This window comes from Sciurus carolinensis, chromosome 1 (genome assembly GCF_902686445.1).
Source record: "Sciurus carolinensis chromosome 1, mSciCar1.2, whole genome shotgun sequence".
Classification (NCBI taxonomy): domain Eukaryota; kingdom Metazoa; phylum Chordata; class Mammalia; order Rodentia; family Sciuridae; genus Sciurus; species Sciurus carolinensis.
Genome location: NC_062213.1, coordinates 111,635,901 through 111,663,886, shown reverse-complemented (window position 1 = coordinate 111,663,886; position 27,986 = coordinate 111,635,901). Strand labels below are relative to the sequence as shown.

The 27,986-nt window shown below is 43.3% G+C and overlaps 2 protein-coding genes across 2 annotated transcripts; both read left to right on the top strand.

Moving 5' to 3' along the window:
- The first annotated feature begins 731 nt into the window (after positions 1 to 731).
- Positions 732 to 6,662, top strand: LOC124994992 (glutathione S-transferase Mu 1). The gene is made up of 8 exons (XM_047567373.1): positions 732 to 892; positions 1,163 to 1,238; positions 1,677 to 1,741; positions 2,036 to 2,117; positions 2,204 to 2,304; positions 3,471 to 3,566; positions 3,646 to 3,756; positions 5,327 to 6,662. Exons 1-8 carry the CDS (start codon positions 857 to 859, stop codon positions 5,414 to 5,416), a joined length of 657 nt encoding a protein of 218 aa, XP_047423329.1. The 5' UTR covers positions 732 to 856; the 3' UTR covers positions 5,417 to 6,662.
- A 10,682-nt stretch (positions 6,663 to 17,344) lies between these two features.
- On the top strand, positions 17,345 to 22,453 carry LOC124988863 (glutathione S-transferase Y1-like). Its single transcript, XM_047558667.1, has 8 exons — positions 17,345 to 17,394; positions 17,696 to 17,779; positions 18,219 to 18,285; positions 18,576 to 18,657; positions 18,756 to 18,853; positions 19,794 to 19,889; positions 19,969 to 20,079; positions 22,041 to 22,453. Exons 1-8 carry the CDS (start codon positions 17,345 to 17,347, stop codon positions 22,128 to 22,130), a joined length of 678 nt encoding a protein of 225 aa, XP_047414623.1. The 3' UTR covers positions 22,131 to 22,453.
- Positions 22,454 to 27,986: the final 5,533 nt, after the last annotated feature.

The window sequence follows — 27,986 nt, the reverse complement described above, 5'->3', positions numbered from 1 at the left end:
CACTCTTTCAACTTACGTGAAAAATACTAACTGTAGAATACCATGTTATACTGGCAGCAGCTTCATTCATCTCATGTTCTCTTGATTGAATCAAAGAGGCCACCTCAAGTGATTGACTTATGCCCTCTAGGTCTGTACACGTACACTATGATGTCCACACAATAAAGAAACTGGCCAAATCCTTTAGGTAACACGTGGTTAATAGTAGGACTAAGCACTAGTATGTATGGATGGTACCATTGTCTCAGTGTGCAAACCTACAAAAGCATACACTTTGAAGCTAGAGGCCGCTACTGAGCCAGGACCCAGACTTGGAGTCTGGGAGATCAGCTTTGTCTGATTGGTGGGATGCTTTTGCAATGGGGACCATAGTCGGCCAGCCCCAGAAACATCACGTCTGAACAACCCAAATCGGCAGAACGTTGCAGACCAAGGCTTGTATGATTTAATAGGGGCCAAGTGCCAAATTAAAGCTTTCGGATTGGGAGTACCTCTTATGACCTGACTCCGGCAGCCTGAGCCTCCTACAACCTGCGGGAAACGGACAATCCAGGGGCTGAGCTATGTGAGGAGGGCAAGGAAGGGACAAGAGGTTTAGGTCAGTCACCAATTAGCCACTCTCCCAGCGCACTGCCTACTCCCCAGAACCCAGCAAAGTGTAGGGTCGGGAGTCGCTGGGCGGGGCTAGAGGCGGAATTGGACCTTACTCTTTCCGGAACTGGGCAATGCGGCCCCTAGGGTGTGAGGGGCGGGGCGCGACCCACCGCTACGTCCCGCCCTTGCCGTAGCAGTGAGCTAAAACGAAGTCATAGTCCGGTCCCGCAGAGGACAATCGGCTCCTCCATACACCCGCACCATGCCCACAATACTGGGTTACTGGGACATCCGAGGGGTGAGCCTGGCACGTGAGGGGGGTGGTGGCGTGGGGCTGGAGACGTGTGGAGGAGGTGGGGGCGGCTTGTAGGAGATTGTGGATCCCCTGCAGGATTTGCTGGAGACCTCTGCCTGTCTGAGGAGCTCACGCACTGCGAGCTCATGCGTGCGCACACGTGCGCTGGCGGGGGAGGGGGCGGGTGTTGTTAGATGTAGGTGGGAGGTTCTCTGGAGGAGGTGAAGTCAGCGTCCCTCCATCTCTGACCTCTGCTATGGCCTTCTGTCCCAGCTGGCTCACGCCATCCGTCTGCTCCTGGAATACACAGACTCAAGCTATGAGGAGAAGAGATACACGATGGGGGATGGTAATGTCAACCTCCTGTTTAGACCCCAGTCCAGGCTCCTTCTGATTGGTGCTCAGCAACCCATGGCCTGGCTACCTGTTGCTCAGCGTTGCAGAACTCCTCCCGATCCACTTAGAGCCTGCCCCTTCCCAGAAACCTCCTTGAGTGTGCAGTTTGGTCTTCCGAGGCAGGACTTGGGGAGTGGCGTGCGAGCTCTCTGTCTGTGATCTTGTTGGGTTCCCCTTAGCCCTTGCCGAAACATTTTGTAATCCTCAGTCATGTTGGGTTCACGGTCTTACGAGCATTCATTACCCCCTGTAACCTTGGAATGTGAGACGTAGTGGCTGAGATTCCAGGCCCACCCTCCTAGTGGTCTTGCCCGTGATACCTTGGGAGGGTCCTGAGGAAGGAGGGTTGGACTCAGGGAGGTTTACTTTCCCATCATCTTCTCCTCCACAGCTCCCGACTATGACAGAAGCCAGTGGCTGAATGAGAAATTCAAGCTGGGCCTGGACTTTCCCAACGTAGGTGCAGAGGATGAGGTGGTTGGGAAAAGTGAAGTCATCCCTTTCTTATCTCTGTGTCCCGGATTAGAGTATCAAGATCAGTGTTTCTGCTCAACTACTCTTAATTCTGGGTGTCTACACTGTCTTTCTATGATTGTCTGTGTCCCAGATCATTCATTTATTCTACAGTATGTATATGTAGTGATCACTACAGGCCAGATACACCAAGTACCAGGTCTCACATGTCCTTAACTCAGGGAAGGGGGACTGGATCCTAGCATCTCACCTGACCATCCCTGGTTGTCCATCCAGCTTCCTTATTTGATTGATGGAATTCACAGGATCACCCAGAGCAACGCCATCCTGCGCTACATTGCCCGCAAGCACAACCTGTGTGAGTGGGGCTGGCTTTGGGGTGTGGAGGTCAGTGGCTTGCCTGGGATGGAGCGTGAGGGTATGTCTCTGTTGTGTGGGCTGCAGGTGGGGAGACAGAAGAGGAGAAGATTCGTGTGGACATTTTGGAGAACCAGGCTATGGACATCTCCAATCAGCTGGCCAGAGTCTGCTATAGCCCAGACTTTGTAAGTCATCTGATGACCACCCCCACCCCCACTGAACCAGGCAGGATTTGGATCAGGATTCTAGACTCCTGGATTCCCCTCTAGATGAGTCTTGTTTTGCTTTTGAACTCCTTAGTGCTGCTTTTCCTCCAGAATATTCTCCATGCTGCTGTCAGTGTCCCTTGTAACTTGAGATTGTATCAAATGAACACTTTTATTCAATCCCCACCAATCTAGGGTACATTCCAAACTCCTCAGGGTGGACATTTACTTCCTAGAGAGTAAATCCAAATTTTTGGAATTCTTTCCACTTTTTATCTCTGCCATGGGCCCTTTCCCAGCTGGTTTATGTCATGTGTCTCCTTATGAAATACACATACTTAATCTATGAGAAAAAGAAGTATAAAAAGATGGACTGTTATGGAACCCTTCTTTTTTTGGATGCTGGGGATCGAACCCAGGGCCTTGTGCTTGCAAGACAAGCACTCTACCGACTGAGCTATCTCCCCAGCCCTGGAACCCTTGAGTTTTGACCTTCACCCAAGTGTTCCCTGATGCTCTCTCCTGCATACCCACATGAATCAATTTTTCTGTTAGGCAACTCAGGGTCAGCCAGAAGTTCCTCTTCCTCTTTCCTATCAGCCTCAAATATCCCTTGCTTTATGAGAGAAACTCAAATATGTATTTCATTCTTCTGGAACCTTCTTAGTAGAACTTTCATCTCTCCTGGGCTCTTTCAGTTCATGCTTTTTTTTTTTTTTTTGCGTGCTGGGGATCGAACCCAGGGCCTTGTGCTTGCAAGGCAAGCACTCTACCAACTGAGCTATCTCCCCAGCCCCTCAGTTCATGCTTTTTTGATACCACCTAACATCTGAGTCCAGAGCCTGCCAGGTGCTCAGGGCACTTATGGGTCAAACCCACAGGTGATAGTAAGAGCGTCCCATTGGAGAAATGTTCTATTCTTTTCTGATGTACTATCACCTCTAAAGCATGGGGTCAGGTATCCCATAGGAATCAATAAATGCCAATTTATTAAATTAAAAAAAATATGGATAGTGATTCAGTCCCCATTTTAGGTAAGATGGTTTCTCACTCAGGGATAGCTGGGGCCATGTACAGAAATGTTGAGCCTCATCATTGCCTGGGAACTTATTTCTTAGGGTAGTGACAACTATTTTCTGATTCAGGAGAAACTGAAGCCAGAGTACTTGGAGGGCCTCCCAGAGATGATGAAGCTCTTCTCACAGTTCCTGGGGAAGCAGCCATGGTTTGTTGGTGATAAGGTAAAAACAAAGAAATTGGGACTTGTCACTCTTTCCAGGGTACAAAATTTCATGCCCACTCATCCTTGACTTTCTGCAGATCACCTTTGTGGATTTCCTTGCTTATGATATACTTGACCTGCACCGAATATTTGAGCCCAAGTGCCTGGATGAGTTTCCAAACCTGAAGGACTTCATATCCCGCTTTGAGGTGATTCCTCTCACCTTCCTTCCTCTTGGCTGTCAACTTTTCCTTTTCTCCTTCCATGATGTTTTCTTAGTCATGGAGCTGGATTTAAGAACAGCTAGCATTTATTGAGCACTGGCTTTGTGCCAGGACCTATGCTTATCACCTTGCATTTATTGTTCAAATATATCATTACAACATTCCTGCAGGTGGATAGAATTATCAGTCTCTTTGGACAGATAAGGAAACAGAGTGTAGAGGGTTAGCCATTTGCTCAAGGTCCCAGTGCTACTGGAGGCTTGCTGGGCACCATGTCAGCTTATAGCTTCCAAGGACACCAGTCAGTGGATATGTTTTATGTCAAAAGGCAGAATGCTTTGCAATACTTGGTCCCCCTTCTGAGGACACACTGAGCCCCCAGGGCTGAAGTTGGTGCTGAATTGAATACATATATTGGTGCTTGTTTAGGGGACTTCATCCTGAAGTGTTCTATGGTGTGGGACTTTCCTTGCCTCTCTCTTGATCTCTCTTTCTTCTTTTCAATGTTCTAAGTGTTCCATCTGTGAAATGGGGTCATACACTTACTTTTCACTCATGCACTTATTTTCAGTGATGTTTTCCTCCATGCAAGGTCTGCTGTGTGTCCCAGTGGGGCATGCAAGGATTTCCCCATCCCAGGACTGAGTGGAGCAGGAATCAGCAGGCATCAGACTGTGAGATGTCCCTGGTACTACCTGTGTTCTGGGGAGCACAGCCTGCACCTCACCTCATAGCCAGTCAGGGGTCACCCCAGGTCCACTTGTTTATCACCAACACAAGCTCTTTAGCAGATTCAGTGTTTCAGCCTGGAATCTGTTTCCCTTTTCCTGCTCCTCATCTAGAAATGTGCTGTCTCAGCTAGTTCTTACCAGCTCTGGTTTTGGTCCAGGCCAAATGGCCTTGGGGATTGTGCAAGGGCTGGATTCAGCCTCGGAGTAAGGAGTGTAGGAAGCTGAGGGCTATGGCCTGAGCCCAGTGTGGCTTGATCCTTTGGGCACAGGCAGTCCTGATTTGCATTGAACCCCTTAGAAAGCATCTGTGCAGTCCCTGTCCTCTTAAGGAGGCCCATAAGCACACCAGGCTTTTATACTGCCTGGTCTCATGTAGCAGGGCTGGAGATGAGGTAGTTTGGGGCACAGTGAGATTGGACTTAGGTACAAGGTGGAGAAGTTTGGACTTTCTGCTTTAGGGGGAAGATTAGAGTGGTCCTTTGCAGGTCCATTTTTAATCTATATACTGTCATCCAGGTTTTGCTGAGTCACTGGGTGAGTGATCTGGGATCTCTCCCAAGCTGCCCTTTGTCCTGCTTCCTCTGTGTTCAAGAGGCAAGAAGGAGGCTCCTGTGGAAAAGGAGATTGTTTGTGCACACAGGAGGGACAGGTCCTCTGGTGGGAAGGGGAGGTGAGGAGTGCAGCAGAGAGAGCACAGAATCAGCAATACAGAGCCAGGCTGCATTCAGTCTGTCCCATCTATTAGCTGTGTGAGCATGAGGAAGTCACTTAACCTCTCTGAACCTCAGCAGTCCTGAGCTCTGCTTTCTTTCTCCCACTTGCAGGGCCTGAAGAAGATCTCTGCCTACATGAAGTCCAGCCGCTTCCTCCCAAGACCTGTGTACACAAAGGTGGCCACATGGGGCAACAAGTAGGGCCTTGAAAGGATAGGATCAGGGAGTAAGGAGCCTGTTCTCTTCCTGCTGCCAGGGCCCTGGGGAACGGCCAGATACCTTGCAGCTCTGGCACCACCTTTTCATTTTTTTCTCCTCCTTTCCACTCCCCTGTCATACCCAAGGCCTTATTGGCCCTTCTTTCTCCCTCTAATCCTGAGATAGGAATTAGGAGATTACAGAAAAAGAAAGACTGAACAAGTCTCAAAAAAGAAGCTCCAAAACACCCTTATGCCTTTGAAAGCCAAAACAAATACTCCTGAGCAACTTTGCCTGTGTCCTTAACCCGTGTCAATAACCCATGCCCATGCATACAAATTGTTACATGAGGGTAGTATATAGTTGGTAGAAAAACTGATGTGAAATTGTGTAACCCTGTGCTGGCTTTGCCTCTAGTCCAGCCCGCAGCTCTTCCCTGCTCTGAATCATAATACCCTATACCAAGGAGTTGCTGTCTCTCTTTCTGGAGATAGGGTCCCGCAATCCTCTTTGAGGATTTGTCCCCAATTATCTGAGTACCTCTTACTAGGCCCTGTCTCCTAAAGGTTCTACTGTCACCTGATAGTGCTACCTTGGTGCCCAAGCCTTTAACACATGAGCCTTTGAGGGATGTTCAGGATCCAAACTGAAGCATTAGCCATTCAGGGAAGACTTGGATAAGAGATATTGTTGCTCATCAAGAAAGTTCTCTTATTCAAAAGCTATATTTCTAGAAAAGCATATCCAAAAGTGGGTCAAGACTTAAACAGATGTTTCTAAAAAATGAATATCCAAATGGCCAATAAACATACAAAAACATGGTAAACACAATTACATAGTAATTACTAACATCATAGAATCCAGGTGTATACTCACTAGGATGGCTGACATTCAGTGAACTGACAGTAGTTAGGAATTTATGGAGTAACTGTAACTCTCATACGTTGTGTGGATGGGACAATCACTTTGTAATGCTGGCAGCATCACCTAAACCTAAACATGCCACTGCCTGTGACCTGGGAACCTTCTCAACAAGAATGAATGTTTTTGTTTCCCAAAAGACATGTAAGACCTGGACAACGAGATTTGAAAGCAGCTTGATTTTAAATAGACCACAACTGACCACAACATAAATTCTGTCAATGAAGAATGAACAAATAAACCATGGTTTATTAATATAATTCCATTATTCATGTTATGACAAGGTATGCTACAGTTAAAAATAAATGCACTGGCAGATCCAAGATTACAGACTAGAGGGAGGCTGCATTCCTTGTTGCTCCGTAACTTGGGTTTCAAGCAGAGGAAATTTGTTTCTCTATGAGGTAGTCTACTGCTTATCGATCCCCTGCTGTTTACCCCTTTTGTCCATCTTGATCACCTGCAGTCTGCCAGCATATGGACTACATTTGAACCCATTTCGCTCACTGACTGCCACCTATCGCCATTTGCCCACTTGCCTACCTCTTGCCTGCCCGTCACCTGCCTTTCACCTACCCATCACCCACTGCCCAAGATCCACCTGCTGATCATCTGCTGGTAGTCTGCAGACCACCTGCAGATGGCCAGTGGATCGCCAGCTGCCTGCTGTTGCTTGGAAGTCTACTGTCGCAGTACCTACAGGTTTGGCTACACATGGCTGCCACCATTTTGGGACAACAGCCAGGACCTGCAGAACCCCTGGCCTTACTGACCAAGTCCTGCCTCCAGGACCCCTGGCCCGACCGACCACAACCCACACGTACTTGGCACCCATGCCCCGTGCTGTAGGTCCCCATTTGCCAACACCTTTGGAAGCCAGTGTAGCCAGCTTGGATTATCCTGGAAGCAGAAGCTGCTGTTTTTAGGTGAGGCAAATCCCATCCTGAGATGCCTGCTGGAGATTGGAAGCTCATTGTCAGGTACCTCTCATGCATCAGGCTACTGAAGACTGGGAAGTTTGAATAGTTAATAGTGTAGTTTTTTTTTTTTTTTCTCCTTTTTGAAATATTTTAAGTTTTTACTTCTTTATATTTTTCACTCTCTTTTTTCCTTTTGTTTACCTATTTCCTCAGAGTATCTTTCTCCTTTGTCTCATGCAAACAACCTACTTCTTTTGATTCCACTTTCATTGTTCCTATGATCTAGTACTTCTGTATACTCTTTTCTTATCCCATTAGCAGTTACATCCTATACCTCTTCCCAAAGAGAGAGTCTTGGAAAAAAAAAAAAAAAAAAACCCAAACAATCCTTGAAACGAAGGAAACAATAAACCAAATAAAAAGCTCAATGGAAAGCATAACCGACAGACTGGATCACTTGGAAGACAGAACCTCAGACAATGAAAACAAAATATTTAATCTTGAAAATAAAGTTGACCATACAGAGAAGAAGGTAAGAAATCATGAACAGGATTTCTAAGAACTGGGGGATATCATGAAAAGACCAAATTTAAGAATTATCAAGATTGAGGAAGGCACAGAGATACAAACCAAAGGAATGAACAACCTGTATGGATATCAGCAGATTTCTCAGTCCAAACTCTAAAAGCTAGAAAGGACTAGAACAACATATTTCAAGCTCTGAAAGAACATGGTTGCCAACCAAGAATCCACCCAGCAAAACTAACCTTCAAATTTGAAGTCAAAATAAAATCCTTCCATGATAAACAAAAGTTAAAAGAATTTACAAGTAGAAAACCTGTGCTACAGAATATTCTCAGCAAAATATTCCATGAGGAGGAAAGTAAAAACAACAATGTAGGCCAGAAAAGGAAGGAACTACCTTAAAGGAAAAACCAATCAAAGGAGAAACCAAGTCAAGTTAAAAACCAAAGATAAGCCCAAAAGACTGGGAATGCAAATCATATCTCAATAATAACCCTGAATGTTAATGGCCTAAACTCATCAATTAAAAGACATAGACTGGCAGATTGGATTAAAAAGAAAGACCCAACAATATGCTGCCTTCAAGAGACTCATCTCAGAGAGAAGGACATCCACAGATTAAAGGGAAAGGATGGGAAAAAACATACCATGCCCAAGGACTCAGTAAAAAAGTGGGGATTTCCATCCTTATATCAGATAAAGTAGACTTCAAGCCAAAGTTAGTCAGAAGGGATAAAGAAGGACATTTCATACTGCTTAAGGGAACCATAAATCAGGGAGACATAACATATTTATGCCCCAAACAACAGTACATCCATGTACATTAAACAAATCCTTCTCAATTCCAGGAATCAAATAGACCACAACACAATCATTCTGGGTGAATTTAATACACCACTGTCAGAATGCATGAGAAAATGCTTTCCCCTTCAGAATCCTATCAATAGAGTATATTAGCTAACTTTGGATTTTTGTCAATGGAGAGAGAGAAGAATGGTCTTTTATCCAAAGTTTTAATTTACATTTCTCTTTTTTAATGAGTGATGTTAACTATCTCATTGTTTATTAATAGCAAATTTTATTTCCTTTTTCTCTGTTTCAAAAGGGTTATGATATTGCCAATTTACATGTTAGGAAGGATGACTCTTTGTGATATGGGCTGTAAATATCTCCCTTAATTGTCTTTTTTAAAAGTTTGTTTATGATGCTTCTTTCCATAAAAAAATTGATTTTTTAAAAAATATTTTTATTAGTTGTTAATGAACCTTTTTAAAATTTTTATTTGTATGCAGTGCTGAGAATCGAACCCAGTGCCTCACACATGCTAGGCAAGTGCTCTACCACTGAGCCATGATCTCAGCCCCCAAAATTGATTTTTATGTAACATAAGTTCCAGTGAAATAATTTATGACTTGGGGAGTTTGAGTCATGAAAAGTTAGATAGTTCTTGCTACCTACAGATTTGTAAAGAAAAAAGTTTCAAGTTTTCTTATTATTTAATGGTTGTGTTATTTAAAAAATATCTTTGGTACATATGGAATTTATCATGGTATATGAGGTAAGGCAGGGATGTTACTTTATTTATCCCTATAACATTTATTGACTACTTCTTTTACCCAGTGATTTGAAATGATGTCATCTTTATACATTCAATTTCTATATGTATCTGAGTGTACTTACTTCTGGACATTCTGTTTTGCTAATAGATCAGTATGATACTCTTAAATTATTTAGGCTTTTAAAAATGCCTTAATGTGTTTTAGTGCTGGTCCACTTCCATTTTTTTTTTTGACTAAATTTAGCATCAGGTGATATAGCTTAAAACTGTTAAGTTTTCATTGAGATTTTGTTAAATTTACAAATTAATTTACACAATAGCATGATCCTTCTATTTGTATAAAGGCTTTTTTTTTTGCCTCTAGTGGTATTGTAATTTTAATTTTTAATAGGCCTCACATTTTTATTGACAAACATATAAATGTAGTTTTTGTTACTGTTATATATAAAATCTCTTTTTTTCCATTAAATCTTCCAAAAGATTGTTTGAATATAGGTAAAATACTGATTTTTGTATGTTGATTTTGTGCTTGGTAATCTAATTGAGCTATCTTACTGTTCGTAGTAGCTGTTAATAATATATTTTGAATCTTCAAAAAACAAAATAAAATAAATGCACTAATGCTGTACATGACAACATACATGGATGAGCCTAGCAGATGTAATATTGTTTAAAATGATCCAGACACAAAAATATGAATGGTAGCTTTCCATTTATATGAAAAGGAAAAACAAGGAAAATGACTGTATTGTGCTAGGGGTAAGTGTCAGATAAATGCTGACCTTGATGGGGTGGTAGCTTCCTATTGAAGGGAACTTGTAGAATGCTGGAATGGTCCATATCTTGAAATGGGTGGTGATTACATGAAGTAGACATATGTCAGAATCTATAGAGGTGTACACTGGTGACCTGTACATAGAAGTTGTGCTTCAGTGAACAGTACATGTATTTTATCCAACACACATTATTTGTGCTTTTGTTCACCATCTTCTTTCCCCATAGCATGTCAGTGGCAGGAGAGCATGTATTTTTCTCCTTGTTCACTGGTGTTTCAATATTTGAATAATACCTAGGACAGCTTCTGAACACAGCAGGTGCTCATTTCTATCTTTAGTGGGATCACTACAAATTCTCTTTTGATTGATGCTCGTTTCTTTGGATAGGTGAGAAGGATGTGTACATGCACTCTCAGTATAGTTTGTCTAGTCATTCTCATACCATTGAACTAACATTGAAACTTCTTTTCCAGTATGATGATCATCTTTAATTGCTTCCAATGTTTTTGTTTATTTTGTTTGGGTAGGTTACCAAGCAGATACTACAAAGTAATGAGGAAAATGTTGTGATGATTTATAATAGATTATTTGATGATCTCCAGATAAAATAATTTTAATTTTTGGTGTCACTGTAAGTTACACGGACCTCTTCCTACACTGTGGGCAAATGGGGGCCAACAATTTCATCTCATGATACTTTTATAGATTTATAATGCTTCATAGTTTTTCACCTTTACCCTTTATAAATTATTGGTTGTGCATGTGTCCACTAGAGGAATCACTGTCCATGAATCTCCCTGCATAAAATTCTCTGTGTACTCATTCTGTGTTTATAAGTCAATTCCTATGGAAGGTTAAAAGATGAGTCTGTGGCAGTCAAAACCTTTGTTTCCTGGAAAGACAATATAATTAATTGTGGTTCTGTTCTAGGTTTCCTGTCACATATTGTGATGGTCAATTTCATGTGTCAACTTGACTAGGCTAAGGGCTGCCCAGACATAATTTCTGGGTGCATCTGCAATGGCATTTTCAGAAAAGATTAGCATGTGGATTAATAAAGAGGATAACCCTCAACAAAGTGGACAGACATCATTCAAAGGAAGAGTGAATTTGCCTTTGGGACATCCATCTTCTTACCTGGGACTTCTGGGTTTCTGGTTCTGTACCATACAACTTATCTGGGACTTATACTATAGCCCTCCACCTACCCAGATCTTCAGACTTGACAGAATTACACCATTGATTTCCTTGCTTATCTAGATTGCAGAGAGATCATGGGCTTTTCCTTCTCCATAAATATGTAAGGCAATTCCTGTCTTAAAAAATATTATGTATAGGCTGGGGATGTAGCTCAGTTGGTAGAGTGCTTGCCTCGCATGCACAAAGCCCTGGGTTCAATCCCCAGCACCACACACACACACACAAAATCATGTAGGGGTTGGGGTTGTGGCTCTGTGGTAGAGTACTTGCCTGGCATGTGTGAGGCACTGGGTTTGATTCTCAGCACCACATATAAGTAAATGAATAAAGGTCTATTAACACCTAGAAATATTTTAAAAATATTATGTATATGTGCACATGTATATATTGTGTATATATACATTTTATATATATATATCCTCTATGTGTTCTGTTTCTGTGGAGAACACTTCTATATTGCAAATAAATGAACACGAATGACTAATGAATAAATCATTTTATAAATGAAATATAATACAAAACACTAGAACATATCCATTTCTTTGAGTGTTTTTTCAATTTGGAATGAACTGGATGCAGGTTTGGAGGTAAGATATCTTCTTTTCTGGTAAATGTCTCTGATCATCATTTTAAGGGCCTCCAAAGGGAAAACCATCTGTTCATCTGTGCGTTTTGCCCAGGTCACATACTTGAAGGTTTCTGGTTCTTTTGTTCTTCCAGATGAATTTCATGATTGCTTTCTCTATTTCCATGAGAAATGTCATTGGAATTTTAATTGGAATTGCATTAAATCTGCATAGTGCCTTTGGCCATTTTGATAATATTAATTCTGCCTATCCAAGAACATGGGAAATCTTTCCATCTTCTAAGGTCTTCTTCAATTTCTTTCTCTAATGTTCTGTAGTTTTCAGTGTAGAGAACATTCACCTCTTTGGTTAGATTGATTCCCAAGTTTTTTTTTTTTTTTTTTTTTTTTTTTTTTTTTTTGAGGCTATTGTGAATGGAGTTGTTTTCCTCATTTCCCTTTCAGATGATTCATTGCTTATGAATAAAAATGCTTTAGATTTATGCTATTTTGCTGAATTCATTGATGAGGTCTAGAAGTTTTCTGGAGGAGTTTTTTGGATCCTCTAAATACAGAATCATGTTATTGGCAAATAGTGACAGCTTGAGTTCTTTTTTCCTATTCATATCCCTTTAATTTCTTTGGTCTGTCTAATAGCTCTGGCTAGTATTTCAAGCATGATGTTGAATAGAAGTGGTGAAAGAGGGCATCCTTGTTTTTTTTTTTTTCCAGTTTTTAAAGAGAATGCTTTCAGTTTTTCTCCATTAAGAATGATGTTGGTTATGGGCTTGGCATAAATAGCCTTTACAATGTTGAGATATGTTCCTACTATCCCTATTTTTTCTAGTGTTTTGAGCATGAAGTGGTGTTGTATTTTGTTAAATGCTTTCTCTGCATCTATTGAAATAATCATATGATTCTTAACCTTAAGTCTACTGATGTGATGAATTACATTTATTGATTTCCAGATGTTGAACCAGCCTTGCATCCCCAGGATGAACCACACTTGATTATGATGCACTAACTTCTCAATATGTATTTGTATGTAATTTCCCAGAATTTTAGGATTTTTGTGTCTATATTCGTCAGAGATATCTATCTAATGTTTCCTTTCCTTGATGTGTCTTTGTCTGGCTTTGGTATCAGAGTGTCACTAACTTCATAGAATGAATTTGGAAGGGTTCCCTCCTTTCTATTTCATGAAATACTTTGAGGAGTATTGGTATAAGTTCTTCTTTGAAGGTCTTGTAGAACTCAGCTGAGAATTGTCTGATTCCGGACTTTTCTTGGTTGGTAGGCTTTTGATGGCTTCTTCTATTTCATTGCTTGAAATTGATCTGTTTAAATTATGTATGTCCTCCTGGTTCAGTTTGGGAGGATCATATGTCTCTAGAAATTTGTTGATGTCTTTGAGATTTTCTATTTTGTTGGAGTATAGATTTTCAAAGTAGCTTCTAATTATGTTATGTATTTCAGTGGTGTCTGTCATGATATTTCCTTTTTCATCATGAATTTTAGTAATTTGAATTTTCTCTCTCCTTTGTTAGTGTGGCTAAGGGTTTATCTATTTTGTTTACTTTTTCAAAGAACCAACTTTTTGTTTTGTCAATTTTTTGAATTGTTCTTTTGTTTCAATTTTATTGATTTCAGATCTGATTTTAATTATTTCCTGTCTTCTACTACTTTTGATGTTGTTCTGTTCTTCTTTTTATAGGGCTTTGAGATGCAATGTTAGATCATTTATTTGTTGACTTTTTATTCTTTTCTTGAATGCACTCCATGCAATGTATTTTCCTCTTAGTACTGCTTTCATAGTGTCCTAGAGATTTTGATTTGTTGTATCATCTTTCTCATTTACCTCTAACATCCTCGCTAATGTTTTCTGTTCTCCATGCTTCATTCAATAGCATATTAATTAGTCTCCAGTTGTTGGAGTAGTTTCCATTTTTATTTTGTCATTGATTTCTAATTTCATTCCATTATGATCTGATAGAACACAAGGTAGTATCTATTTTTTTGCATTTACTGAGGGCTACTTTGTGGCATAACATGGTCTATTTTAGAGAAGGATCCATGTGCTGCTGAGAAGAAAGTGTATTTGCTCGTTGATGGATAGAATATTCTATATATGTCTGTTAAGTGTAAGTTATTGATTGTGTTATTGAGTTCTATGGTTTCTTTGTTTAGTTTTTATTTGGAAGATCTATCTAGTGGTGACAGTGGTTGTTAAAGACACCCAGAATGATTGTGCTGTGGTCTATTTGATTCCTGGAATTGAAAAGGATTTGTTTGATGTACATGGATGCACCGTTGTTCGGGGCATAAATATTTACGATTGTTACCTCTTCCTGATTTATGGTTCCCTTAAGCAGTATGAAATGTCCTTCTTTATCCCTTCTGACTAACTTTGGCTTGAAGTCTACTTTATCTGATATAAGGATGGACACTCCCACTTTTTTACTGAGTCCTTGGGCATGGTATGTTTTTTTCCCATCCATTCACCTTTAGTCTGTGGATGTCCTTTTCTCTGAGATGAGTCTCTTGTAGGCAGCATATTGTTTGGTCTTTCTTTTTAATCCATTCTGCCAGTCTATGTCTTTTGATTGATTAGGTTAGGCCATTAACATTCAGGGTTATTATTGAGATATGATTTGCATTCCCAGTCATTTGGGCTTATTTTTGGTTTTTAACTTGACTTGGTTTCTCCTTTGATTGGTTTTTCCTTTAAGGTAGCTCTTCACTTTGCTGACCTACATTGTTGTTTTTCATTTCCTCCTCATGGAATATTTTGTTGAGAATATTCTGTAGCACAGGTTTTGTATTTGTAAATTCTTTTAACTTTTGTTTATCATAGAAGGATTTTATTTTGTCTTCAAATCTGAAGGTTAGTTTTGCTGGGTGTAGGATTCTTGGTTGGCAACCATGTTCTTTCAGAGCTTGAAATATGCTGTTCCAGGCCCTTCTAGCTATTAGAGTCTGAGCTGAGAAATCTGCTGATATCTGTATTGATTTCCCCCTATATGTAATCTGAAACGTTTTTCCCACAGCCTTCAAAATCCTATCTTTATTTTGTATGTTAGATATTTGCATTATAATATGCCTTGGTGTGGATCTGTTGTAATTTTGTGCATTTGGTGTTCTGTAAGCCTCTTGTATTTGATTTCCCATTTTATTCTTCAGGTTTGGGAAATTTTCTGATCTTATTTCATTGAATAGGTTGTTCATTCCTTTGGTTTATATCTCTGTGCCTTCCTTAATCCTGATAATTCTTAAATTTGGTCTTTTCATGATGTCCCATAGTTCTTGGAGGGTCTGTTCATGATTTCTTACCATCTTCTCTGTTTGGTCAACTTTATTTTCAAGATTAAATATTTTGTGTTCATTGTCTGAGGTTCTGTCTTCCAAGTGATCTAGTCTGTTAGTGATGTTTCCATTGAGTTTTTATGTGGTTTATTGTTTCCTTCATTTCAAGGATTTCCATTTGTTTTTTGTTTTGTTTTCTTTTTGAGACTCTCTATCTCTTTGTTGAAATAATGTTTTGCTTCCTGCAGTTGCTCTTTCAACTACTTATTGGTGTGATCATTCATTGCCTGCATTTGCTCTCTTATCTCATCCTTTGCTTCTTGAATCATTTTAATTATGTGTATTCTGAACTCCTTTTCTGACATTTTTTCTACCATGCTGTCACTGGATTCTATTAATATAGATTTGTTTGGATCATTTTATTCCCTTTTTTTTTTCATGTTGTTCACATATCTTCCTCTCTAGCAGATTTGGGGTATTGCAGTTTCCCCCCTATAGGCTTACAGTGATCCTGTAGGTTTCCAAAATCTTTTCTTTAAGGGGGAGATAAATATTAGAAGTGCCTATACAGACAATATGCAGCCCTAAACCAAATAACCCCTATGAAGACATTACCAATATTGTCATAATAAACAGAGAGGATGAGTTCAATTATTATCTACAGTATAACAGATTTGTAATAGGGTCTGCAGTTCTAATGGAGGACAAAGAGGATGGGGAGGGGTGTAGGATGTAACTGTTAATGGGATAAGAAAAGAGTATATAGAAGTTCTAGATCGTAGAGAGTGAAAATGTAATCAAAAGAAGTTGGTTGTTAGCATGAGAAAAGGGAGAAAGAGACTCTGAGGAAACAGGTAAACAGAAGGAAAATAGAACAAGAAAAATAAAGAAATAAAAACTTAAAAATTGTCAAGAAGGAGAAAAAAAAACTACACTATAACAGTCATATACTACTCAAACTTCCCAGTCTTCAGTAGCCTGATACATGAGAGGTACCTGACAATGAGCTTCCAGTCTCCAGAAGGCATCTCAGGATGGAGTTTGCCCACCTAAATATGGGAGCTTCTGCTTCCAGGATAATCCAAGATGGCTACACTGGCTTCCAAAGGTGTTGGCAAATGGGGAGCTGCAGCCTGGGGTGTGGGAAGGTCAGGCCAGGGTTCTATAGGTCCTGGCTATTGTCCCAAAATGGTGGCAGCCATGTGTAACCAAAACTGTGGGTACTGTGACAGTGGACTTCCAGGCAACAGCAGGCAGCTGGCGATCCACTGGCCATCTGTGGGTGGTCTGCAGACTACTGGTGGATGATTGGAAGGGGGAGCTTGGGCAGTGAGTGATGGGTAGATGAAAGGCAGGTGAGGGGCAGGCAATTGGCAGGTAAATGGGCAAAAGGCGGATCATAGGCGGTGGTCAGTGAGTGAATATAGGTGGTAGTCAGTGAGCGAACTAGGCTCAAAAAGTAGTCCATATGCTGGCAGACTGCAGGTGATCAAGATGGACAAAAGGGGTAAACAGCAGGGGATCAATACGCAGCAAAGCCTGCCTCACAGAGAACAGATTTTCCTCTGCTTGAAACCTGAGTTATGGAGCAACAAGGAACACAACCTCCCTCTAGTCCACCATCTTGGATCCTCTGACAGTCTTCCTATTGACTTGAAGCTGTCCTGGAAAATAAAGCCATGTTGTGGTCAGATTGATCTTTAGAGTCCCATTCTTGCAGGGATGGGTACTGAGTTAAACTGTTTGGTTTGGGAACCCCTTTTTGGCTTGAATGTGGCAGCATGAACCTCCCTGAGCCTCAGGGAACTGGACTGAGTGATGGGGGAGGGAAGGGAGAAAACCATTGCTCTGTCACCATTTGTCTAGTCTAAAAGTGCTGGGCCAGCTCCTGGTGGACCCCTAATCCTAACCCTAATCCCACCGAGTTGTGGACAGGTTGGAAGCCACTGGCAGACAGAGCCCTGTCTTTGCCTTCTAGGCCCCCAGGTGCTGAGGCTGGATTGGATCTTACTCTGGGTTTCCTGGCAGTCTCTCAGGAGATGTGGGGGAGGGTAGTGCATAAGAGGGGCAGGGCAGACGAACCACCTAAACTTTCTGTGCATTGTGATAAAACCAAACATGGTCCCACTGAGGCCAGTTAACTCAGTCCTCAGAACTAGCACCATGCCCATTACACTGGGTTACCGGCATGTTCGCGGGGTGAGTGTGAGCGAGTGTTTCTCCTGGTGGCTGGAAGGGGAGGTGAGGTGGGGACCAGTGGAGCAGGTGTGGTCCAGTTCCATGAGGCAGATCCAATACTGGATTTGCTGGAGTACTGTTAGGGTCTTGCAGGTGCTCACTCACGTTCAAACCAGTGTGTGCATGTGTGCCTGTGCAGTTGCTTGCTTGCTTGCATATGAGTGCAAGTGTGTGGGAATTAGTAGTCTTAGAGTGTGGCAGGTTCACCTGGAGGAGATGAAGTCACACAGTCAGGGTTCCTCCATTTCTGAACTATGCCATGGGCCATCATCACAGCGGACAAACCAACCTCATCTGCTTGCTCCTGGAATACACAGACTCACGCTATGAGGAGAAGAAATATACCATGGCGGGAGGGGGATCTGTAATGTCACCTTCCTGTTCATACCACTTCCTAGCTTCTGGTGGTTGGTGCCCAGCAACGCATGCCCAGCCTGGAGTTGAGTTCTGCAGAACTCCTCCTGCTGGATCCTTTCCCAAAACATCCTGGGAGGGTGCAATCTGATCTTGCAACACAGGATTTGGGAAGTGAATTTTCTGGTTATCCCTCTATTTATGTTTGCTTTGGGTTCCCTATTAAGACTTGCCAAAATAATGTGAAAGCCTTAGTCATGAAGGACCAGGACCCCTACTACAGATTTCCCCTCCATGCTTCTCCTCCAAACATTGGGATCTAAAATAGTGGCTAGATCCTGTCTACCCTCTGAGGAGTCTTGTCCCTGACCCTTTGGGAGATCCTAGGGAAGTGTCCTGGGAAAGGACTCAGGGGAGGTTTGCTTTCACATCATCTTCTCCCCACAGCTCCCGACTATGACAGAAGCCAGTGGCTGAATGAGAAATTCAAGCTGGGCCTGGACTTTCCCAATGTAGGTGTAGGGATGGGGTGGTTGGGGAAAGCGATTGAAACCCTATCTCATCTCCTTGCCCTGCTTAGAGTTTCTGGGATCAGTGCTTGTGCTTGACTGCTCTCATTCCTGGCTCTATACTGTGTTTCTGTGATGAACTTTGTCCCAGGTCACTCATTCATTCCACAGTATATTTACACAGGCCTTCCCATGGATAGTTACAGTGAGTGCCAGATCTCATATGTCCCTAACTTAGGGAAAGGGGACTGAGACCTGGTGTCCCCACTGACCTTCCCTGGTTGTCCATGCAGCTGCCCTACTTGATAGATGGAGCTCACAAGATCACCCAGAGCAACGCCGTCCTGCGCTACATTGCCCGAAACCACAACCTGTGTGAGTGGGGCTGGCTGCAGGGTGTGGGGGTCAGTGGCCATGTCCCTGGCTTGGCTGGAGTGGAGGCTGAGGGTGTGTCTCTGTTGTGTGGGCTGCAGGTGGGGAGACAGAAGAGAAGATTCGTGTGGACATTTTGGAGAACCAGGCTACAGACATCCGCATGCATTTCATCATGCTCTGCTACAACCCTGACTTTGTGAGTCTCCACTGTGTGGACCAGACATGGTTGGGGAGTTAAACTTTTCCATTCACATCTCCAGTGGGCCTATATGCTATTTGCATTCAGTAGTGGTAGGAACTTTCCATGCTTTCCTGTCCTACCAACAGAGTGACATTTATGAAGCAGCATCTTGTCAAATAGACTTGAATCAAACCCCACCATTCTTATGATACTGTTCAGACTCTCCGGGTTGGACAACCTCTTCATAGACATTCATGTATGCTTTTAGATCCCTTTCATTTCTGTCCTTTGTCCTCCACCATGACTCTCTCACACCATCTACCTACTGCTGGAGCACAGAGACTCAATCCGTGACAAAGGGAAGCACAAGTTCGGGAAGTGGAATTCAGCCCGGTCTTCAGATGTCTGCACAGTGGTGCCCTTGATAGCAGCATGAATGAGGGAGGACCTTTTCCTAAGGGGCAGCTCGGAGTCATGCAGAGAACCTCTGTCCTTTCCCTCCCTCCTTTCACTATCAAATACATCTCACCTTTATGCATACTATTCAAATCTCTATTCTGTACTTCTGCCACCTCAGTAGGTAGAACATTGTCTATTCTCCTGGGATCTTTATAATTTTCTGCTTTGAATCCACCCATCATCTAAGTCTGGACCCTGCCAGGTACTGAGGCACTCCTGAGTCTGACTCACAGGAGGTCATTTGGACCCATGGTGATTTCAGACAGTTTTAGGGACCATATTTTGTTCCTGTCTGACTCTGTATTGTCCTGAGACATGGGGATGCTACCAAGTAGAAGTCTAAGCAATGGTGATGCAGGGAATAGAAGCTGGATCCTGACAAAGGCTGCGGGAAGAAGGCGGCTCAGCCCTGGCAGCTGGGGCCATGCACACCACTGGTGAGGCCAGCCTCTCTGGCAGGGAGCTCCTGTCTGAGGACAGCTGATTTCTGCCTCAGGAGAAAAAGAAGCCTGAGTTCTTGGAGACCCTGCCTGAGAAGATGAAGCTGTACTCACAGTTCCTGGGGAAGCGGCCATGGTTTGCAGGGGACAAGGTAAAAGGGAAGGAATCTGGAGGTGTCAGTCTTTCCAGGGTAGAGATTTTCCTGCCCACTCATTCTTGGTTTTCTGCAGATCACCTTTGTGGATTTCATCACTTATGATGTCCTTGACCAGCACCGTGTATTTGAACCCAACTGCCTGGAGGCGTTCCCAAACCTGAAGGACTTCATGTCCCGCTTTGAGGTGATGCCCTGCTCCTCCTCTCTCTTTAATGGCCTTCTTTCCCTCCTGTTTTCTAGGAGGCTTTTCGAATTCCAGAGATTTCAAAAAGAACAACCAGTTCATTTGAGGCCTGGATTTCTTTTAGGACTCGTGGTTCCATGTTATTTGTGCTGTGACTAACTTATTGATACAACAACCTACATAATTAGATAGAACTCTCGGTTGCATTGGACAGAGATGGAAACTGGGCCTGTAGAGGGGAAGTCATTTGCTCAGGGTCCCAGTGCCAGTGGAGGCTGTGCTGGGCTCCCTCTCAGCCTGGTCTTCTAAGGCCCCCTTGGGTGGCTGTCCCTGCCTTCTGTCAGAAGAAGCAGCCTCGGCCCTGATGCAGCCTGGGTTTTGCAGTCCATAAGCTGTGCAGGAGGAGAGCAAGGCAGGGTGTGTGCAGCTGGCGGTGGGAGGCTGAGGGGTGGCTGGGTGATGGGCAGAGCGAGGTGCAGACAGTGTTTAGAGCTGCTCTGCAGCAGGCTTGGCTCCATCAGATGCCCCGTGGGGGAAGCACAGGAACCCCAGGGTAGTGACTGGTGCTGGACGGGTACATGTGGGGGCCCTTGGGGACTTTATTATGGCTTGTTCTATGGATGGGATCTTGTTTTCAGCCCTTCATCCTCTCTCCTCTTGAGTATCTCAAGTGTTCTGTGTGAGATGGGGTCATACTCTGATTTTCACTCATATTCAGTGATCTCCTCCACATGAGCTTTGGCTTCAGGCCCCGTGGACACATATGGAAGTCCTATTTGGGACTGAGTGCAGCAGGGAATGGCAGGCACCTGCCTGAGAGTTGCCAGCGGTGCCACTTGGGTGCTGAGGATCACAGCCTGCACATCACTTTAGAGCAACTCAAGGGTTCCTCAGGTCTACTTGTTTGTCACCAATGAGACCTACTTTGCTGCAGATCTGGGAATTAAAGGTGTTAGTCAGCCAGTGCTTCTCTTCCCACTCCTCATCTAGTGAAGTGCTTCCTCAGCTCCTTCTCATTAGTTCTGGTTTTGGTCCCTGCTGACTGGCCTTTGGGTTTGTGCTAGTGCTGCCACCACTATGGGAAGGGAGTGCTGGAGAGGTGGGGACTGGAAGACTCCAGCCTGAGTCCTTCTGAGCCTGGCTTGCTGTCTAGAGGCAGCTGTGCTTCTCCTTGAACATGATCTGCACAGTCACTCTCCCTGTAGGAAACACAATATAACCAAGGGTGAGATGGCATGGTTTGTGGCAGGGCTGGAGATGAGCTAGTTTAGGGACCAGTCAGCTTGGGCTCAGGTTCCAGGTGAAGGCCTTTGAACTTTCTATTCTCAGGAGATAGATTAGATTGTTGCCCTGCAGTTCTTGGGACTCTTCCCTGTGTCTCTGTTCATCCAGAATTTTCTTGTGAGTCACTTGGTGAGGTCTTCAGTCTCTTCCAACAGGCAGTGCACTGTTCTCTGGCCCTTTGTCCTGCTAGATCCCTCCTCTGTACACCATACAGGCATGGACATGCACAAAGGAGAATGCTTGTGCAGAGAGGGAGTGACAGGGCCTCCTGTGGGGGGCACAGGAGGGGAGTGGGGCAGAGAGCACAGAACTGGAAAGGCAAGAGCCAGGCTCTCTCCAGCCCCTCCTACCTACTAGCTGTGTGAGCAAGAGGAAGTTCCCTAACCCCTCTTATCTCAGGTTTCCTTCTGAGAGATGGTGATACATGACCAATCTTGCAGGGCTGTTGAGTGGGTTTCCTGAGCTACATTGTACTTTCTAGTGCATATAAAGCATCTTGCAAGGCACCCATACTCTCTTCAGTCACAGGTAACTGAAGGATGTCCCTGAAGGGTGTCCTTGGAGAACCGAGGAACCGTGGTGACTGTGCTGTGCTTCTGGCCAGGCTGCTCCTGGAGTGGCTGGCTCCAGCCCAGGGGCAGCAGCCCTGAGCTCCTGCTTCCTCTCTCCACTCACAGAGCCTGAAGAAGATCTCTGCCTACATGAAGTCCAACCGCTTCCTCCCAAGACCTATGTTTTCAAAGATGGCCACGCGGGACAACAAATAGGACCCTGTGATGCCAGGACCCTGAGGAAGTCTCTGTCCTTACCCTCTACCCTGGGTTCCTCACACGGCTGCTCTCTGCACCCAGGCACCAGTCTTCTCAGTCCTTTCTCTCCCTCCTCCTCTGCAAGGCTTCACTGGCTCCCTTTCTTCTACCCAATCCCTCCCCCAGTAGAACCTCTGCAAGCTTCATCTCCCATTCTTCTTCAGCAGTGTCCCCTCCCTGTTCCTCTTCTCTGCCCTAAATTCAACCATGCGATCCTTGGCTCTGATTTGAGGAGCTGACTGGCCCCCTGCTCCTGAGTGCTGCCTAACAACCCAGTATTCCCTTGTGTGCAGCCCGGACCCCAGAGTGGCGGCTGCCCTGGTCTGGTCTCATCCCAATAAAGCCTGACACACACCTGCTGGGCATTTTGTCTCATTCCAAGTTTGCCTCCCTGGATTTGCTCAGTGTCACTGCCACTGCCATGGGAATGACTCTTTCAGTGGCAGGGTTCTCAAGGATTCTGCTGGGAGGAAGGCTGCCCCAGGAGGCTCTGAAGAGGATTCGAGGACACTGACCATTCCTCTCCTTGGAGCTCAGTCCTGTTTCTGGTTCTACCAAAAAGATTACTTGCCTGATGATCTCCATTGAGGGTCCCTGTCTGACCCTGGACCTTCAACTCTAGAAAAATGACCACACTAGAGTTGGGTTCAGGCTGCTGACTCTGAAACAGGTGCTGGGTGATCACCAGGCACACCCCTCTACCCTGAACCCTAGAAGTCCCAGCCGCCCAGCGTCTCCAGCTGGGCAGTTCTCTGCCCCACCCTGCTTATCCCTGATCTGAAGCCTGAGGTCACAGGACTGCCCCCTAGATTAAGATTGTTTCTAGGTGCTCCCTACAGAAAGCCCCCTACAGCTGGTGTCCAGGGAGGGCTGCTCATTTCTCCTTCCTGAGAGCCAGCATTTCTAGGCAGTGTTCCAGTGGTGGCTTTTGATCCACTTGTGGTTCATACACCAGGTTTTCTCAACCAGGGCATAGCTGCCAGTGTGGATCACATAATTCTTTGCCATGGGCACTGTGCTGTGTGTTGCAGGGTGTTCAGCAGCACACCTGATCTCAAGAGGCCAGTAGCACTTCCCAGTTGGGATAGTTCAAGAAGTCTGTGAGCATTGCTCGATTCCCTGAGGGAATAAGCACCTGTTACAGAGCAGTGATGTGGTGGATGGAGAATGCCATTTTTAAAAAAAATTTTTACATATTGCCTTTTGATTCATTGTCCATAAAGGGGGTACAACTTTTCATTTCTATAGTTGTACACAAAGTAGATTCACACCATAAGGAGAATGCCATTTTTAATTAAAAAAAAGAACATATTTAAAAATTCAAAATTATACTCATGCAGGCAAGAGAAGCCCTCCCTTTTTTTTTTCCTTCCAGTACTGTGGATTGATCTCAAATGCTTATGCACTGAGCCACATTTAAAAATTTAAATGTGGTCATTTAAAAATTTTTTTTCAGTTTCAAGACAGGGCCTTGTTAAGTTGTTTAGGGCCTCACTAGGTTGCTAAGGCTGGACTTGAACTTACTATCTTCTTGCTCCAGCCTCCTGAGTTGCTGGGATTATATAGGTATTTGCCACCGTTCCTAGTTAAAATCAGACTTTTTTGACCTTTCATTTCGATTTGTAATATATGTGTGTGTGTATATATATATATATATATATGTGTATATATATATATATATATATGCGTGCGTGTGTGTTTGTGTGTGTGTGTGATGGATCCTGTGGTAAATTCTTTTAAACTTTTATTATGATATAGCCTCAGACTTGAGGAAATTTTCAAAAAGAGTACAAAGAACCCTATGTACCCCAGCTGTTCACTGTGTCCCTCTCCCTCCTCCCCACCCTCCTCTCTCTGTCTGACCCTCCCCAGCATGCTGGATAGCAGCACAGGTTCTCTTGACCACAACACCATGTTCTTTCTCTAAGATGCCAACACCGGATAATGGACCCAGACCTGTGAGGGACAGGGCTTGTAACCACCCCCACTGTGCTGTCCTCCCAGGGTAGGTCTCCCATGCCATACAGGGGTGGGGTTAATGACCATTCATGTACCACTTTCCCCTTTTTAGAAGATTGCACATTCATACCTGAATTCCTAGATCTTATGCCTTTTTATCATCTTATGTCATTATTTTTCTTCATTTCATTGAGATCTTTTTTCCTTTAGCACATACTTGTTTATGTTTGTGTTGGTTTTACTTATTTTTAACATTCACAAGTAGACGAGAAAGCATGCTTCCCCAATTTTAGAAGTCATTTGTACCAATTTTTTCAATCTTTTCTTAGCCCTGATTTTTATTAACTTGACATTTCCTTTTTGTTTTTGTTAGAATAATGCTCTGTGAATGATGCTAATGGTTTTGAATGCCAACTGCTGATTTTCTAAACACATTGATGAAGTTTTCAATATTTTCTCCTTGGTATTGTTTCTTGTTTTGACAATATTTATGTTAAATCATGTGTTATTCCTTCTTCTTAATATCCGAGTATGTTTAACCTAATTATTATTATCTTAGAAATGGAAATTCTCCTTCTCAAATCTAATTTAGCAGCATCTTAAGAATGGTGATATTTATTTTATTTATTTTTTGAGATAAGAAAGTATGACATTTTCTGTATTATGTAAGTCTATGTAGATATTGTTTAAAGAGACTAAGAAAAATATTTCCATTATTCATGTCATACTAAATTTGTTTAAAAGTTTATATTCTGGTGACATATATTTTTTAGTAAATTTTGAGAGTAATATATGTAGAAATTCTGTGAGTTTACCTGAGGGTATCAACATATCACCCACAAACCTGAAAGAAGTCACAGAAATCTGTCCTGAGGTCACTCTATGGGTCCTTAGACAATTTTTATCATATATATATATATATATATATTTTTTTTTTTTTTTTTATGTCATGGTACTAGAGGTTGAACCCAGAGGTGCTCAACCACTGAACCACATACCTAGCCCTTTTTATTTTTTAAATTTTGCTGAGTTGCTAGGGCATTGCCAAGTTGCTGAGGCTGGTGTTAAACTTGTGATCCTTCTGCCTAAGCCTCCTAAGCCACCTGGATTAGTGGCATGTACAACTGTACCTGGCCTCATACCATGTACTTTCATTATCCCAGAGGGTTCCACTAACCAGTTAGAACTGGTCCACACTGTACAGTCAGAGCACATAGGGGACCAAGCAACATTGGGGTGAATTTCTGTGAGGTCATGTCCACTAACAATCCTTGGTTCAGACCATATTCCAGTGTCCTTAATCCCCATTGCTCCCTAGTGCCGTTCAGAGACCCATACCACCCCTTGGCATGATCCTCCTGGCCCCTGGGACCCACCCTGGACAGCCTGCTGGTCTCCTTCTTCCCTCCTTCTGCAGAGCTGTCCTCCTCCTCTGAAGGGGCCCCTGTGAACTGGCTCCACCTTCTTGGTTCCTCAGAATCCTCGTCCTGGGCAGCATGGCCTCCTTCTGCCCTTGACCTCTCTCCCTCTCCACTATGCTTGGTGTATAAAAATGCTAGGCTGTGTCTCATATTTCCCAAATCTCTCCCTTGTATTTCCCTCCTGCCTTTTAGTCCTTAAGAGCCAAACTGCAGTCAACTCTATGGATGGCCTTAGTCACGGGGTATCTCTATGTTAGCGTCTTCACAAGTGCATTTTCAAAAAGAAGAAACCAGATGGATGAACACCAACATACAATATCTATCCTATGTCTTTCAGAATTATGATTCTTATCAGTGTTAGCATTTAAAAATGATTTTCCCTGGAATTTATGTAGAATTTTATCTCAAAATAAATGTTAGGCAAATAATCCAATCACTAAATGGACAAAAGAACTGAACAGGTACTTCCCAGAAGAAATATGATTGATCAATAAATATATGAAAAATTGTTGAACATCTCTAGCAATTAGAGAAATGCAAATTAAAACTATACTGAGATTTCAAATCACTCCAGTCAGAATGACTATTATCAAAAATACCATTCACAATAAATGTTAGTGAGGATGTGGGGGAAAAGGAACACTCATACATTACTGTGGGACTGCAAATTGGTATACCACTATGAAAAGTGGTATGTAGATTCCTCAGAAAACTTGAGTGGAACCACAATTTGACACAGTTATCCCACTCCTCAGCATATACCCAAAGGACTTAAAATCAACATACTATGGTTATGAAACAACAAGAATGTTTGTAGCAGCTCAATTCAGTATAGCTAAGATATGGAACCAACCTAGTTGCCCTTCAACAGATGAATGGATAAAGAAATTGTGGTACATATACACAATGGAATATTTCTCAGCCATAAAGAAGAATAAAATTATGGCATTTGCTAGTAAATGTATGGAACTGGAGAATATCATGCTAAGTGAAATAAGTCAATCCCCAAAAAACTCAAGGCCAAATGTTCTTTCTGATATGTGAATAACCCATAATAAGTGGGGAGGGAGGGAAGAATAGAAGTTCATTGGTTTAAACAAAGAGGAATGAAGGGAAGGGAGGGGGATGTAAATAGGAAAGACAGTAGAATGAATTGGACATAACTCTCCTATGTTCATATGTGAACACATGACCAGTGAAACTCTCATGTACGACCACGAGAATGGGATCCTAATTATATCAAAATACACCATACTGTCATACAAATTTTAAAGGAACATATAAAAAGTAAGTATTAGGTCAAGATTTATAACACTGAGAAAGAAAAACCTTTAAAGTGTCATGAGAACTATAGCAGATCCCAGGGCTAGGCACTTGTGTGTGTGTGTGTGTCTGTCTGTCTGTACGCGTGCACATGTTCACTTGCACTTGGTCGGATGGTCCTGCTCTGGGCAAAACTAAGGGCAATTCACTTTGGGGCCTGGACACAGTCTGGTGATGGAGATGGGAGAACTAAACCAGCCTGCACGTGAAGGCAGCATTTGCAACAGGGGCTGCACTCTGCCAGCCCCAGTGAGGTGTCCTCAGAGCTCCCCTCTTCACAGAGACCTGCAGAGCACATGACATGCAGAGGGTCTCTGCCTGAGCTCTTCCACCCCAACTGCACACCTCGTCCTGGTGGGAAAACCTTTCCTGACATACTGGGGCCACTCCCTGCAGTCTCAACAAAGTCCTAGCTAATTTCCAAATTTTACTTCCTGCAGAGCAACAATCTTGCCCTTTAACATGTAAACTCATATCATTTTTAGTTCCATTTGCCTGTTTTCGTCTTTTTGTTATGCTTATGAAATCCTTTACATGGGGCAAAATCAACCACAGAGCAATTTGTCCCACCTCTCTTCATTTTGAAACAGTCTCCTGCCTCTAAGGAAGAAAGCTGGCAGACAGAGCAGTGTTCTTGGATAAAACCTTGTCCTGTTGAGGATTGCACCACAGTCCCAGATCCCAGAGTGACATCAAAGGCCACTTGAGACACCCTCTCATACCAAGAGCACACATGGGTCAGGAACCAGGGCCAGGGTGGGAATTCTGGGACATGAACAGCTGAAGTCTGGCCCTGGTCTACCTGTGTCCTGTGTGGATCCTTCAAGGTCCCCTATGGACCTCTCCTGTCTCTGTTAGAAATCGGGAGAGATGTCTGCTCCTTGAGAATGTGATATTCCACCCAAGCACATCCCCAGCTGTCACCAAAGCACTTATGACCACTGCACTTGTGACCACAGATGGTGCTGTTCAATGTTAGTCCACTGACCCTACACTGCCACTCCCTGTGCACCCAGCAGATGGGGTAGGAGGGACCTGCTGGTGGGGATTGGCAGCAGGCCTGCAAAGTACTGCTTTTGGTTTGTGGGCGAACAGACCTAGTTCTCCGAAT